The 14,597-nt window shown below is 44.1% G+C and overlaps 1 protein-coding gene across 2 annotated transcripts in view; it reads left to right on the top strand.

The window, feature by feature from the left end:
- Nucleotides 1–14,597, top strand: part of mical2b (microtubule associated monooxygenase, calponin and LIM domain containing 2b) — a 48,843-nt gene that overhangs the window by 10,163 nt on the left and 24,083 nt on the right. For both annotated transcript variants that reach the window (XM_031565313.2, XM_031565315.2), the window contains exons 3-13: nt 591–798; nt 1,351–1,467; nt 2,652–2,753; nt 4,129–4,284; nt 5,251–5,351; nt 7,058–7,315; nt 8,292–8,407; nt 8,546–8,672; nt 8,755–8,839; nt 9,628–9,775; nt 11,327–11,526. In XM_031565313.2, the coding sequence (XP_031421173.1) occupies nt 591–798; nt 1,351–1,467; nt 2,652–2,753; nt 4,129–4,284; nt 5,251–5,351; nt 7,058–7,315; nt 8,292–8,407; nt 8,546–8,672; nt 8,755–8,839; nt 9,628–9,775; nt 11,327–11,526 (1,618 nt within the window). The remainder of the gene's footprint in view (nt 1–590; nt 799–1,350; nt 1,468–2,651; nt 2,754–4,128; nt 4,285–5,250; nt 5,352–7,057; nt 7,316–8,291; nt 8,408–8,545; nt 8,673–8,754; nt 8,840–9,627; nt 9,776–11,326; nt 11,527–14,597) is intronic.

Below are 14,597 nucleotides of genomic sequence, written 5' to 3'. Positions count from 1 at the left end.
ATAACAGTCTTTAAGTCGTGTAAATCGACAGCAGAGATATCATCATTTCAAACACTGATTGAGCTTGTGCAATATGTCCACAGTAGCAGAAAATGGAGTATACTTTCGAGACACCCATGCGCATGCCTGTGTCCGCATTACACCAAGCCATGTCCACAGAACGATTCTTCCGCCCAGGTGTCCATTCATTCTTTGCCCAAATGACCTTAACTTTGAAGTTGAATTCTACAATCAATTTGCCAAACGAAGGAAAATCACATGTCAATGGGTAATGAGTCACAACTGATGAATTAAGGTAGTCATGACCATCTTATTTAAGCTGTTCTATGGCGTTCGTTTATTCCTGGGTGTGCACTGTGTGGTCATTCCAACTCTCCTGTTCAGAATAGCCTTTAGTAATCCCTTCATTCAAGATTTACGGCTACTGATGTGCTGTGGTCACAAGTATAAATTGGTCTTGCCTCATTTATGGCGTACTAGCTAAAAGTTCAAACTAAATGTAAGGTGCCAGTACAATTTTGACCTGTATTTCTGTGTCATTCCCTAGACCTCAAAGTGAAGTCGTCTTCTTCTTCTTTCTTCCTCCTCAGTGTCTGATCATTGGCGGTGGCCCCTGTGGCCTTCGCACAGCCATTGAGTTGGCCCTCCTGGGAGCCAAAGTGGTTCTGATCGAGAAGAGAGACACTTTCTCCAGGAACAATGTGCTGCACCTCTGGCCCTACACCATATATGACCTCAAGGACCTCGGCGCTAAGAAGTTCTACGGCAAGTTCTGTGCTGGAACCATAGACCACATCAGTGAGTGCCAGTCTCTGAGCATGTTCTCTCCAAAACTAAATGTCCATATATTATATTGTGTCTCTGAAGAGTTTGTGTCACGCCTCCTTTAAAGCGCTCTCCAGATTCACTTCAGGCTGATTCCCTCCTGTTGTCTTTGTTATTCTTTCAGCCAGTAGCCTTACATTTGACTGTTAAATTAAATCCTGCTATCTGTAGGCACTATCGCTTTGCCAGCTAATCTGCCTGTAAAGGATGTCTGAGCGAAGCTGATAGACTCTCCTTTATGGTGCCAGAGATTCACCTGGCACCACATGTAACACAGTGAAGTTGGAAGAGCCATGCCTGCCCTGCAGGTGCATGGTGTAACTGCCTGTGTGTTCTTTTTTTTTTCTCCAAATATTCCCCTAGTGGTTTCAATCTAGTCAGAGATATCAAGTTCTCTTGCTTCAGTCAAGTAATAAAACTCAAAGTGGTTGACTCTACTCGTTCCATTTTTTTTTTTTTTTTGCCTTGTGTGTACAGCCCTGTGGTCACCGCTGCCATTTTGTTCTTGTTTTGTTTGTTTCCCAGGTATTCGCCAGCTACAGCTCATGCTAATGAAGATTGCCCTCATCGTGGGTGTGGAGGTGCACGTCAACATTGAGTTTGTCAAGCTCCTGGAACCACCAGACGATCAGGGCAGTGATGGTGATTATATGTTTGAATTATGACTTTTATCATTGGCAATATTATCTCCTTTTATCAGGCTGTTTGGCATGCGGTTGCATTGAGCTCAGTGCTGCCCCCAGATAAGGTAACTCAACAAGTCTGGGTCAAGGTGGTGCAGCCTTCCTATAGGTCACATTATCACAGAAAGGCAAACGGCATAAAAGAGTTTCAACTGAACTATGCACTGAAGACATCTCATTTTACAAGACTCTCACTTCATGACTGCAACTAACCAGTTCCATGGCTCACAAACTATGTCCTGGTTTCTCAATGCCTTTTCTGTGAAAGATTATCCAAATGGTAGCAGAAGAATGTCCTCACATACCAGTCACATACCAGTGATGGGTGTCTGATCTAAATTCTAAACCGTTTTGGACTTTGGACTTTAGGATCTCAGTGCTGTGAATGCTGCTATGCTGATGTCTGTCAACATCACTAGCCCGACTCATTATATATCCATTAAACTCTGTAATCAGTTCTTTGCTGAGCTCCAAGGAAGCCTGCCCAGCGAGATTTGACTCTCCAGCTTGAGTCTGGTGACACTGTGACAAGTAGCCCATTGCTGCAGAGTTGGCAGGGGCTTGTTAAAAATAGGAGGCATGTCTAAATTGAGCAATGTGAAGATTTTTTTTCTCCCCCCGCCGCTTCCCACCACGATGACATGCTGCAAATGGTTTATCTGAAGGGGGGGAAAAAATGCACTTTTCCATGCACTGCCACCAACCCAGCATTTGCACATGCGTAAATCTGATATCGAGAGGGCTTCCGTTTCTCTTGCACGTCATTGCCACTCAGCCCCTGGCATTGTAGGAAGGATAAACCCTCCAGACCTGCACTATATATAGGGCCAGTGTCGCAGAGGGCACCCGCGCCTCCTCTGTTATGCACGTCCATCAGTCTTTTTGAACTGTTTTCACAAGGGTTTGCTTTCAGTGTGTAATATGTTGACAATGTTACTTTTAACTAGTCCGTGCAGCCGTGTGAATGGGGTGTTATGTGTGGATGTAACACATAGCGGTTTTAAGCATACACTTCTGTTTTCACCTCTCCATAAAACCATCTCAGGAGTGCAGTCCTGGCAATGAGAGGTCTAAGGTAGATTACTGTGGAGGGCAGCGCTGTTGCTCCTTGCTTTTAAGACCTCACTCTTCTCTTCAACCTAGGGCCTGGCTGGAGGGCAGAGATTCGACCAGCCGATCACCCATTGGCCAGCTTTGACTTTGACGTGGTGGTGGGGGCAGATGGCCGCAGGAACACGCTTGATGGTGAGTGAGTGGGTGGGTGGGTTGGCGTTGGAATGTGGGCAGGTGTTTCATATGCAGTCATGCCATGAGAACGTGCTCACGCACGTGACGTGTCTATACGGATCAAAATAGGAAGCTGACTGTACAGATGTAGTGGGCCACAAGCTTGACCTGAATATTCTTTTTGTGATGGATAGAAATAAGAGCCATTTTCAGCCATTTTATTCATAATGACCCTCTCTCTATAAAGAGCTTTGGTCAAGCTGTGAAGTGTTTTACCAAAAGGAATTATGGGGTTGTATTGGGACTACTGAATCAGCCAAAATGACAAGGCTTCATGCGGCTATTTGGAGACGAACAGGTTGTTCCCTCACAGGCTTTAAATAAGACCACAAATTTAGTTCTAAGTAAGTTTACAATTTCTACCCTACAGGTCTGTTTGAGGTGCTGTTTTGACCCAGGTTGATGGGGAGGTGGCAGCTACAGTAGTTTGCGGTTTAAGTCTTATGTCCCTGTCCCACATCCTAAGATGTCTGAAAAGTGCCCTTTTAAAGCATTGCTTATTGTTATTGTAGGCTTTCTAGCTGTATGCTTGCATGGAGAGGTGGGGTAATTCTCATTTCTGCCCTAATTCCTTCCTGTTTGACACAGTTTCAGCCCAGATTGATTTGAGATAAAATCCCCATACGTTTCAGACAGATTATTGTTTTCCGTTGCCCTCCCTCCACAAGATAACCTTTTTGTTAACTTTAAAACTACCTATGAACTATACTAAAATGAATTGCATTTCAACTTGAAGACTTTAAAAGCTTGTCTAGTCATGAGTCACGTGGCTTTGCTGGAGAGGTTTTTATGGTCACATGTGGTGTGCAGTTGTTGCCTTGAAAGGAAAGACTGAAGCTGTCTGTTACAACAGCAGAACAAATCTGAGGCCAGAGATTATGTTCCTTGAGAGGTGAGAAGCAAATTAATCTTTTGTCTGCTGGTAGAATAGATTGGACATGAGTTGAATGAATTTCCGAAGCTGTGGATTCAGCATGGTATTTGAGAAACACTTGAATGTAATAGTCACTACCCTGTGTCGACTTTATGACCTTGTTCGGTCTCTCAGTGGAATTCCATTTGGACTCTTGGGTGAATCACATACAATTGAGTGTGAGAGAGTTGCTGCATGAGACCTGGCAATCTTCAGTGCTTCTTTAACATTTCAGGTTTAAAAATCAAACGTATCAGGTTTGAAAAAGAATGCATTGAAGGCAACCTCATCCTAATCCCAGGAAGGGGAACCTCAGATTTTTCTTCACCAGGGCTGGCAGGGGTCTCAGAGTTTTTCTGAAGTCTGATCACTGTCCAGACGTGTGCTGACCCCTGACCTCCTAACTCTCTCCCTCGCCAGGCTTTCGGAGGAAAGAGTTCCGTGGGAAGCTGGCCATTGCCATCACGGCCAACTTCGTCAACCGCAAAACCACGGCCGAGGCTTCGGTGGAGGAGATCAGTGGCGTGGCCTTCATCTTTAATCAGAAGTTTTTCCTGGACCTCAGGGAAGACACCGGTAATCTTCTAAGCCTTCAAATCTGTCATGCTGTACTGCTACCAGGAAAGAAATAGAATGAATGCCAAGGTGGTGTAAAGAACACACTGTCACTGTACCATTGATCTTTATGAGTAGTGGTGGTACAGGTTGTCTGAGGGGGCTTTTGATGAGAGATGTGTCTGAAGTGTTTGTTCTAGCCTGTCCTGTAGAGTCATGTATGGTGATTTCCTCACAGGCTAGACATGGGCTGGGTGCTCTCGCTTATTTTCAAGTCTGATTTCCCCCCAAAGTCTTTATAGGCAAGTCTTGCCCCTCGGCAGCCATCTTGGTAAGGTCCCCGGGAAGCTATTTTATACAAACAAGATCAGGCTCCTATCTAAAACAGACATTAGAAGTACATTGTGTGATTCTGTGTTGAAATCTAACATTTGAAATGTATTGTTTGGAGGATAACCCCTTGAGATGCAGCATCTCGTTTTCGAGGGGGTGCTAAGATGGGGGGGACATAAATTGTGAAGATTGTTTTCCCCAACCGCTGAAATAAGGCTAAAAAAGACTTTATTCTTCATGTTGACTTGCTCGCTGCGCATGACCCAAAGTTTGCGGAATAGCTATTACTATGGTAACAGTAGAAATAAACAGAACATGCTGGGAAGGCAAAACGTCTGTTATGCCATTTCCAACATTGTGATTGGTTCTTTATTATACAGGGCAGGACTTCCAGTTACAAATCCACCATGTTTAGTGTTGCGTAGTGCCTCCTCTTTCCCCCATTCAACTTCCTGTCAGTGATATGTCTCCACCCTTATAACGTCTTTGTTTATGCCAGTACACTGTTCATGACCTCACTGGGACAAACTAAAACAGCTAAACAGCTTGGGGATTTCTTAACATAGACATCATCCCATGAGTGTTATACAGACTCTCAGAGTGTGTGTGTGTGTGTGTGTGTGTGTGTGTGTGTGTGTGTGTGTGTGACCTCAGGTATTGATCTGGAGAACATTGTCTACTACAAGGACGACACTCATTACTTTGTGATGACTGCAAAGAAACAGAGCCTGCTGGAAAAGGGAGTCATAATGCACGTGAGTAGTTCTTCTCCCGCGGCCCCGCATGCTACGGTCACTGTATTGAAACACACCCTTTCCCAGTCATGTTCCCCTGGTGGTCTTATCATAGCTATCTCCTAACTCCCAAGTGTGTGTGTGTGTGTGTGTGAGTGTGTCTTCCTAGACTTGGCATTCTAAGCGAGGGTTGTTGGTGGTTTGGACAAAGGGGCCTCTCGGTAGTGGTGCGGCACCAAACTGTGGCTGTGTGGAGTTAAATCTGTCCCCTATCTCGGCAGCGTGGCTGTGTGTGTGTGTGTGTGTGTGTGTGTGTGTGTGTGTGTGTGTGTGTGTGTGTGTGTGTGTGTGTGTGTGTGTGTGTGTGTGTGTGTGTGTGTGTGTGTGTGTGTGTGTGTGTGTGTGTGTGTGTGTGTGTGTGTGTGTGTGTGTTCCTGTGGTGATGTCTATTGGTACTCAATATAATGGCTGCATTTCATTGCCCCTGAGGTGGCATCACTCGTTAAATCTGGTGTGTGTGTGTGTCTGTGGTGTAATAAAATGTTGATACACGTTTTACACACACTATTGCAATATTATGTTCTGTGATGCTGTATCAAAAACACTATTGATTTTTGACTAATAGTTATAGGAAATATTAATTCCTTTGCTCAGATTGCACCAAAAGTAGTGCTATGATGTTGGATGTTACAGGTACTGTGATAAATACAAATGCAGATCCCACTGTTCTCATTGCATGAAAAAGTAAGCTTTTTTTTAAACTCAGATTTTATGCATATGGTGGTATGTTCTTTATACTATGATGGTTTTCCTGAAATCCGATTTAAAAAATGGCAGTATATCGCCTTGCTTACAGCATCACAATATATTGAATCGTAACCCCTATATCATGATGTGTATATTATTGCCAATACGCAACCCGTGTGTGTGTGTGTGTGTGTGTGTGTGTGTGTGTGTGTGTGTGTGTTTTGCCACAGCAGGCACTGGCCTAAGTGTGTGCCTGATGACTCATGTGAAGGATGAGGCGTTTGAGATGCTATGGGCTGATGAGTGAGTTTAGATGATCATTAGGTGAAACCCGATCAGTTATTCCATTCTCCACGCAATCCTCCAGCCATCATCAGGTCCCCCTGAGTACCACTGCTTAAGCTGGGCTTTATGTGCTCCCAAGAGACTCATTCTCACTTCATTTGTAGAGTGTGTGTGTGTGTGTGTGTGTGTGTGTGTGTGTGTGTGTGTGTGCTGCTCTTAGATGCATGGTGAGGCTCTGTATATTGTTGCACCTAAGCTTGCTTTAAGGCTACGCCAGCTAGCTAAACTTGCTTTAAGGCTACGCTGGCTACACCAGCCTTGGATCCAAAGATTAAAGCACAGCTGCAAATTGTAATTACAGCAACACACAATGGAGGCATTGATATAAATGTTCTTGTTTGTTTATCCATCATTCTCAATGTCAGTTAAATCTTTATTTTCATATGCCTACAACATGTGTACATTTAAACATGCAGTTTCTGATAACAATCATGATCCTTCATACAGAGTGTAGACACCACTTTAACTGATTAATTAATAATTCTGTGCAAATTTGAAGATGTGGTGTTTGCAATACTTGTAAAATTGACCATGATGCTTTTAATTTGACCACCACTGTGAGTTTGCAGTAGCCTCTCACCCAACAGCAATTTGAAGCATTCAGTGTTAATTGTATATGTTTCTCTGGACTGCAGGACTACATTGAAACAGAAAAGCTCCTGAGCAATGACAACGTCAACCAGGAGGCTCTGCTCTCCTACGCCCGCGAGGCTGCGGACTTTGGCACCAACTACCAGCTCCCCTCTCTGGACTACGCCATCAACAGCTTTGGCAAGCCTGACGTGGCCATGTTTGATTTCACCTGTATGTACGCATCAGAGAATGCGGCGCTCATCCGCGAGAAGGCCGGACATCAACTTCTTGTTGCTCTTGTTGGGGACAGTCTGCTAGAGGTAAGGGGGAATTTGTGTGGTTGTCTATCCCCAACCAAAGCAATAAAGCTAGGCCTAGGTCTGTAGTTTTATCAAATATGTCACCATCCATATAGGCAGAATTAAGCTCTTTTAGTCATTGTGGACCGAAGGTTGGTCCAAATGTATACAGTCAACGTAGGTTAAGAGATTCACACTAAGCACTTTTTTTTTTTTTTACTTAATCTTCTCCTCGCCTGCGCTTCAGTTTCCAGTAGTAGGCTAGTTGTGTTTCATGGTGTTGCCGCGCTGTAGCCTAATTACAAAGATATATGCTAGATAATTGTATAGGGGGTTGTAAGGGGGTTTCTCAACATGTCAGTGCAGTCTCCTGAACAAAATCCTTAGAAATCGAGGCAGTTCTCATGGAATTGTCGTTGCTGTAGACTCATGTAATCAGCTTTTCCTCAGACAACTGCCTGCTTTGCCTTCCCTGGCATGACACCCAGTCTGTGCGGTTGCATAGCCTACCTAGCTTTGGATAAAAGCGCCTGATAAATAACTAAATGTAAATGTAGACATTTGCGAAGATTGCATGTTTCAAAAACGGAAGTGGCAGAACGACTTCCTCAAACCAATTTCCAGGAAGAGCAGGATACCTTTTTGATCAGACAGGCCCAAATGAGGTGTCCGTGTGACCTCAAGGACGCTTAGGTCTGTGCGCATGTTATGAAATGACCCAATAAATATGCGCAAGTAATCAAAATAGCTCTACGCGATGCCCTTCTTCGTTGTGCGCAAGAACCCACAGTGCGCATCTGTTAAATTGGCACATAATACCCATACTAGCCGCTGCTTTTTAACAGGAGAGAGAAATGTTAAGCATAGTAACCACATAGACCAAAGCAGAACCACACATTCAACCACACTGAAGCCTCTTTGTACAATGCATGAGTGAATGCTCATGGACGGCCAGGCTTAAGCACCCCTGACCGTGATATGTGTCTGTTCTGTGCAGCCCTTCTGGCCCATGGGAACTGGCTGTGCTCGAGGCTTCCTGGCTGCCTTTGACATGGCCTGGATGGTGCGAGGCTGGGCGCAGGGGAAAACCCCTCTGGAGATCCTGGCAGAGAGGTGAGGGGGCACAACTGGCATGAAGACCTCACCGGTCAAAGCACACATGTGTTAGTCGTGGACCACGAACCTGGATGGCTTGTTGTGACCATGCAGCACTAGTACTTTGGTGACTGAAGCTCATTTTCTTTGTTATAGGGAAAGCCTCTACAGGCTGCTCCCACAAACAACACCAGAGAACATTTCAAAGAATTTTGAACAGTACACATTAGACCCTTCAACACGCTACCCTAACCTCAACTCCAGCTGTGTGCGGCCGCATCAGGTGAGTGTGGCTTGAATGGGTGTGTGTGTGTGTGTGTGTGGGGTTAGAGATGTGCCTAATGCTCCCTCCTATCTTTCTTTAGGTTAAGCATCTGTACATTAATGGGGAGCAGGACTCAAGCTTGCTGGAACGTGGTGCACCTGTCCGCAGATCCGTGAAACGCAGAGGTGAGTGACAACTGAGGAACCAACTTTTGTTTTGTCTGTTCATGCCAGGGAGCCAGACTGGGGAGGCTGTGGTATGCTTCTGTCATCCTTGGGTGTGTTTTAGATTTCCCTGAGGAGCCAGAGGACTCGGGCGGCACCCTTCATCTCTGCCCTGTAGCTCATTTAGAAAACGCACAACATCAGAAGATGGCTCCTCTAGTGCTAAATGAGCTCTCCGTTTCCATGTCGTTGGCTCCGTCCTTAAGGGAATAGCTTTGCTTTGTTTTGCGTACGGTGGTATGTCATAATGGCCACCTGATCTGGGCTTTATGGGACAGCTGGTCTCACCTGGACAGCCCTTCTGAGAGAACAACGCCTTATCACTGTTCCAGTCTGGCACACCCACTCAGCACAATGATGGCCGCTGTAATGTAACATGAAGCCAGGTCAGGCTAGCCCGATCAGAAAGTGTGCCGCCGACCTCTGCAACGTGATCTCGGTTTTAGACCTGGAACTCTTAATCAGGGAGACCTGTCGTAATAGAAGCTTTGAGTTGCGCCTGTGTGTGTAGACGTGTGCAAGGCTCTCTCGTTTTTTTTTTTTAATGTGCAAGGTTTAGGTTGGATTTCCCTTCAGCTCAGCTGATTTTGATAAACTGAAGAAAAGAAAATCTGATTCAGATTGACTATTATTAAACTGGATTGAGCATTGATTTGCAGCTCTGTTGTGAAAACCAGAAGTAAATGGGGAGGTTTGCTTGGCTTATGTATGTTTTATTCTAGGCTTATTCTCATTGTGGTCCTTCACAGAATCGGAGATCAGGCCCAGTCGGCTGCTGTCGTGGTGCCAAAAACAGACTCAAGGCTACCGGGCTGTGGCGGTCACCGACCTCAGCTCCTCCTGGAAGAGTGGCCTGGCCCTGTGTGCCCTCATTCACCACTTCAGACCGGAGCTCATGTAAGAAATCACAAACACACCATATGGCCATATGGACTCAAATTATTATCAACTGTATGGATGGTATCGGTATTGTACCGGTATTTATCATCTTATGTTCGTACACTTAATCCTATTGTATCTTTCCAGTAGCAAAAGCACCAAAATTATCCATTTCAAAAGTATTTATTAAAAGAAAACAAAGCATTTCAAATAGTAAGATCATGAAAGTTAAAAAAAAAAAATTCATGACCATTATAAACATGAAACATGGCTTGAAAAGTTTCTTTAAATGAACAGTTACGATAAAACAAGAATAATGAAAAGGCCTCTTATTTCAAGCACAATTTACTCTGTATGACTGAAATAACAAAAAAAACAGGAAACTAAAATGTGAAAAGTCATCAAATAGGCATTAGTCCTCAAAGTTCTTTTCCAGGAACACCAGCCTGTTGACATTTCCCAGCTTGAGGGATGTCCTGGTTCATGGAAACACAATTGGTAATTGTAGGCAAGAGATTTAAGCAGACTACCGGTAACTGATGTGGAATTCTCTGACAGCCAAAATGATGGGAAATTCGTTTTATTTCATGCTTTAAAAAAAAGATCCGGTATTGACAGCATTGCAAAATTCATGCGGTAGCATGACTTAAAATGTAGGCAATTATAATCCCACCCACCCCATACACACACACACCACACACGCATGCACACACACACACGCACACACACACACACACGCATGCACACACACACACCCACTAAACAAAAACAACACAGGCCAACAGACTGTATTCTAAGTCAACAGTGTCAGACTTTTTCCCAGGGAGGTAAATCTTGTTGATGTAGGGATATTCAAATAGGGAAGTGGGTCAGAGAGAAAACCGATTTATTTTAAAAAAAAAATTGGAAAGAAAGCAGTGTGTATAATATATATATATATATATATATATATATATATATATAATCATGTTCTCAACATGACACATTTGGACTATAGGATTCAGAATTCTAGTTTATGAACTTGCTTTGTGTCACACCTGACTGAGGTTAATGAGGTTTGAAGTCTGTGTGTGACTGACTGGCTTGCTGCTGAGCCCTGCCCCCTAATCTCACCTTTGTATGAAAATAAATATCAGGGTGTGCTGAAACTGTGCTTGTGATGACCTCATGCCAGGCCTCTGCGTATGGTTATGTCATTTTGTCCAATCAGATCGTTTTGTGATCACTCACTCTTTCTGTCTCCTGCTCTTTCTCTCCTTCAGTCTCTATCTATCTATCTATCTATCTCTCTCCCGCTCTCTCTCTCTCTCTCTCCCTCCCCCTCTCTCATACGCAGGCACCCAACCTCGTCACAGCTAGATGTGATCAAACAGAAATAATTTCAATGAGTTATGGTCGCATGACAGTTGGGATAAATAACACCATTAGTAACCATGGTCACCATGACATTCACACTACTTTTCCATTCAACAGCCATTTTGTTTGCCCTCACAAACCTCACCCTGAAAATACAACAAGGCGGCATTACAAAAGTCCTAATTTGACTCACACTTGTCCTTGTGCCCTCAGGGACTTCGACTCCCTGAACGAGGCCGATTCGGAGACCAACAACCAGCTGGCGTTCGACGTGGCCGAGCGGGAGCTGGGCATCCAGCCTGTAACCACAGGCAAGGAGATGGCCGCCGAGCAGGAGCCCGACAAGCTCATCATGGTGCTCTACCTCTCAAAGTTCTACGAGAAGTTCTACAGTGCCTCCATGCTGGCCTTTGGTATGGCTCCTTGCTCCACCATCTCAACTCAGTCTCTCTCTCTCTCTCTCTCTCTCTCTCCTTCTCTTCCTTCCTCTCCCTCTCTCTCCTTCTCTTCCTTCCTCTCCTTCTCTTTCTCTTTTTCACTGACCGTGGTTACATGGATTCGAATAACTGCCTTAGTCGGACTGGAATCGCATTATCGGTTTCATGTAAGCACCTTAGTCCGACTATGTGCGGTCCGACTACGATCCGACTAACACCCCTGGATAACTCGATCCGATCCAGTTGATAGTTCGACTATTGCGGCATGTAACGGTGAATTGGATAAGGAACTGGACTTTGCGTCTTTGCGCATGCTCCCTCTCTCCCTGCCAGGTCGTGACCCGGAAGACGAAAGAGGGATAAGTTGTCTCAACTGTTCATACTAATGACACGGTTTTTTTATGAATATCCTGCAGACTGTCTCACAAGCTTATTCTTGTTGATTATGAACAAACATAACAGAAGAGGTCCGAAGATATGAGCACCTTTACAACCCCTCCTTAAACACGTATAAGGACGTTCCACATTTTATTTGCTTAAAACAACAGCAGTACTGTCAAATCAGCTGTCACTCGGCTATTACCTGACCAAGGTTCCATGGCAATGTTCCGAAAGCCCATTTTTCCGACAGCCCGCTGTTCCGAAATTGTGAGTACAGCAATGTGAACCACTATAGCGCACATGCACATCCCAATGAATCACACAATCATAAACATATAAATGCCTTTATTTCACAAGCATTAACTTGAATTCAGAATATTATTATACACACATGCATTTGCATCGCGATGATACAAAAATATTTTTTATGATTGCCAACACATGCATGCTTTGTCAGTGCTTGACAAGATCTGCGTAATGTCCTGCGACAATCTGCCGGTGATTTCCTTCGCATGAGTGGTAGCCTACCCCATATTCAAAACCAGAGTAGGCTAAGTTAACAAATATTGCCTAGGAAAAGTTATATGCGTGATAGCCCGGTGAGCGTCTCCGCTCTGCTGTGCAAACGAAATGCTGTGTGTGTTTTGTGCCACTTAAAATATTTCTACATTTTGCCAGGAGGACTATTTTTCGGAATATTGAGATTTCTGAATATCGGGCTTTCGGAACACTGGGCCGTCTCCCCTGACCAATACCTGTCAAACTCGGTGATACTATTCACAACTAATTTGTCCTTTATTTTATCAAATATGATGACATTTGGTATTGTGCCCGCGAGGCACGCGTGAGTTTAGTTTTGTTCAGTTATCTGGCGCTGAAAAAAAACACGAATAAGTACTGTCAAATCAGAAAGCAAATCAGCTGTCACTCGGCTATTACCTGACCAATACCTATCAAACTCGGTGATACTATTCACAACTAATTTGTCCTTCATTCTATCAAATATGATGAAATTTGGTATTGTGCCCGCGAGGCACGCGTGAGTTTAGTTTTGTTCAGTTATTTGGCGCTGCCCTCTAAAGACAGAGACGTGACAGGTGGATCGAGATATTTTCCCGTAAATACCTTTTATAGACAACATCGATCATACACTCCCATTGCACTCAAACAACCACACTCAAACGGAGATATTGTATCAATTAGCCTATTATGTATTGTATTAATTGCACAGAGTTCCAGTGGCGCATGCAGCCGTACGCACTGTGCGTACCTTCTGCTACGCGAGAAGAAGAAAAAAAAAAAAAAGAAAAAAAAAAAAAAATATATCATGAACGCATATTTATTACAATGGGGAAACTATAAAATCGGAGTACAGACAACTAATGCCCAGCGTTGATGATGCAGATACAGAGCTGGAAACGGCTAAATGAGTTACGCATTGAACTTTATCAAGCCCTGGAAAGTTCGGCAAATTTCTTCCCAAACATTCATTGCGTCCTGAAGGTCTTGTATCTATCTACGAAAAGACTGACTGGACTTGCTCTCATGAATATTCACACAGATTTGGAAATCGACAGCGAAGAAGTACTAAAACAATTTGATGCAACTGGCAGAAGGGCAATGCGTTTAGGCTGTAACCCATTATTTGCGCGCGTGTGTGAATGTGCGTGCGTTTCTCTCGCCTTTTATCTTTCACCTTTGAATAATGTAACTTATAAACACATCGGCCTGGCACAAACAAACAAACAAACAACCCAAGAGGCAAAACGCATTTCTGGACCGATGAACAGACGCGATTCATGCTCAATCAACTGTTGTTGTTATTGGTAGTGGTGAAGAGGTCAAGCGGAAAGGGCTGTATCACCACTAGTTGTAATGAAAACAGCGCCACCTATCGTATCGGATATGACATGCTTTCGGCCAATGATTCGATTTTTTCACTGCCATGTATATTGGGATAATAGCACTTGCCCCAAAAGATAGCATAGTCCGACCTAAGCAAAGATTCGAATTATACCATCATGTAAACACACTGACTTTCTCCTCTCGCTATTCTCCTTTTTTCTCTCTCTCTCCCCTCCCCTCAGTCTAACACCTTTTGAGCCCTCAGTATTCCCTCCATTTCCTGAGTGCATTGACCTTGTTGCCCTCTGTGTTGTTACTGCTAGGGTGTACATAGGTGTTAATACGAGGAGAAGCATTTGCAGTGTCATCACACCGTCAGTGTTTTAGTAAGCATCCATGCATAATGCCATTATACATGGAACATTACGGCATGGTATGTAAAATGAGTTTTGGCGCCATGCATATGCCTTTTTAACCCAGTAGACCAGATAGAATTGCTTGTTGCGCAAGTCTAGTGGTATGAGTTATGAAAGTTTGGTATCTGAAATATGCAAGCTGGCCCCAGCGTGGGGTCACCTTACACAGCAAGATGACTAGGCTTGTAGAGTGCCTTTGCCATTTGCCTGCAAGAATAGTATGTTGGTACAGTAAGTACTTATGTGAACTGTAAATTAAGTAGCCTAAATCAAGATATTGTGTGTGTGTGTGTGTGTGTGTGTGTGTGTGTGTGTGTGTGTGTGTGTGTGTGTGTGTGTGTGTGTGTGTGTGTGTGTGTGTGTGTGTGTGTGTGTGTGTGTGTGTGTGTGTGTGTGTGATTTAGT

The sequence above is a fragment of the Clupea harengus genome, chromosome 3 (genome assembly GCF_900700415.2).
Source record: "Clupea harengus chromosome 3, Ch_v2.0.2, whole genome shotgun sequence".
NCBI lineage: Eukaryota > Metazoa > Chordata > Actinopteri > Clupeiformes > Clupeidae > Clupea > Clupea harengus.
Note: the sequence above shows the minus strand (reverse complement) of the source record. Positions and strands in the feature narration are given on the sequence as shown.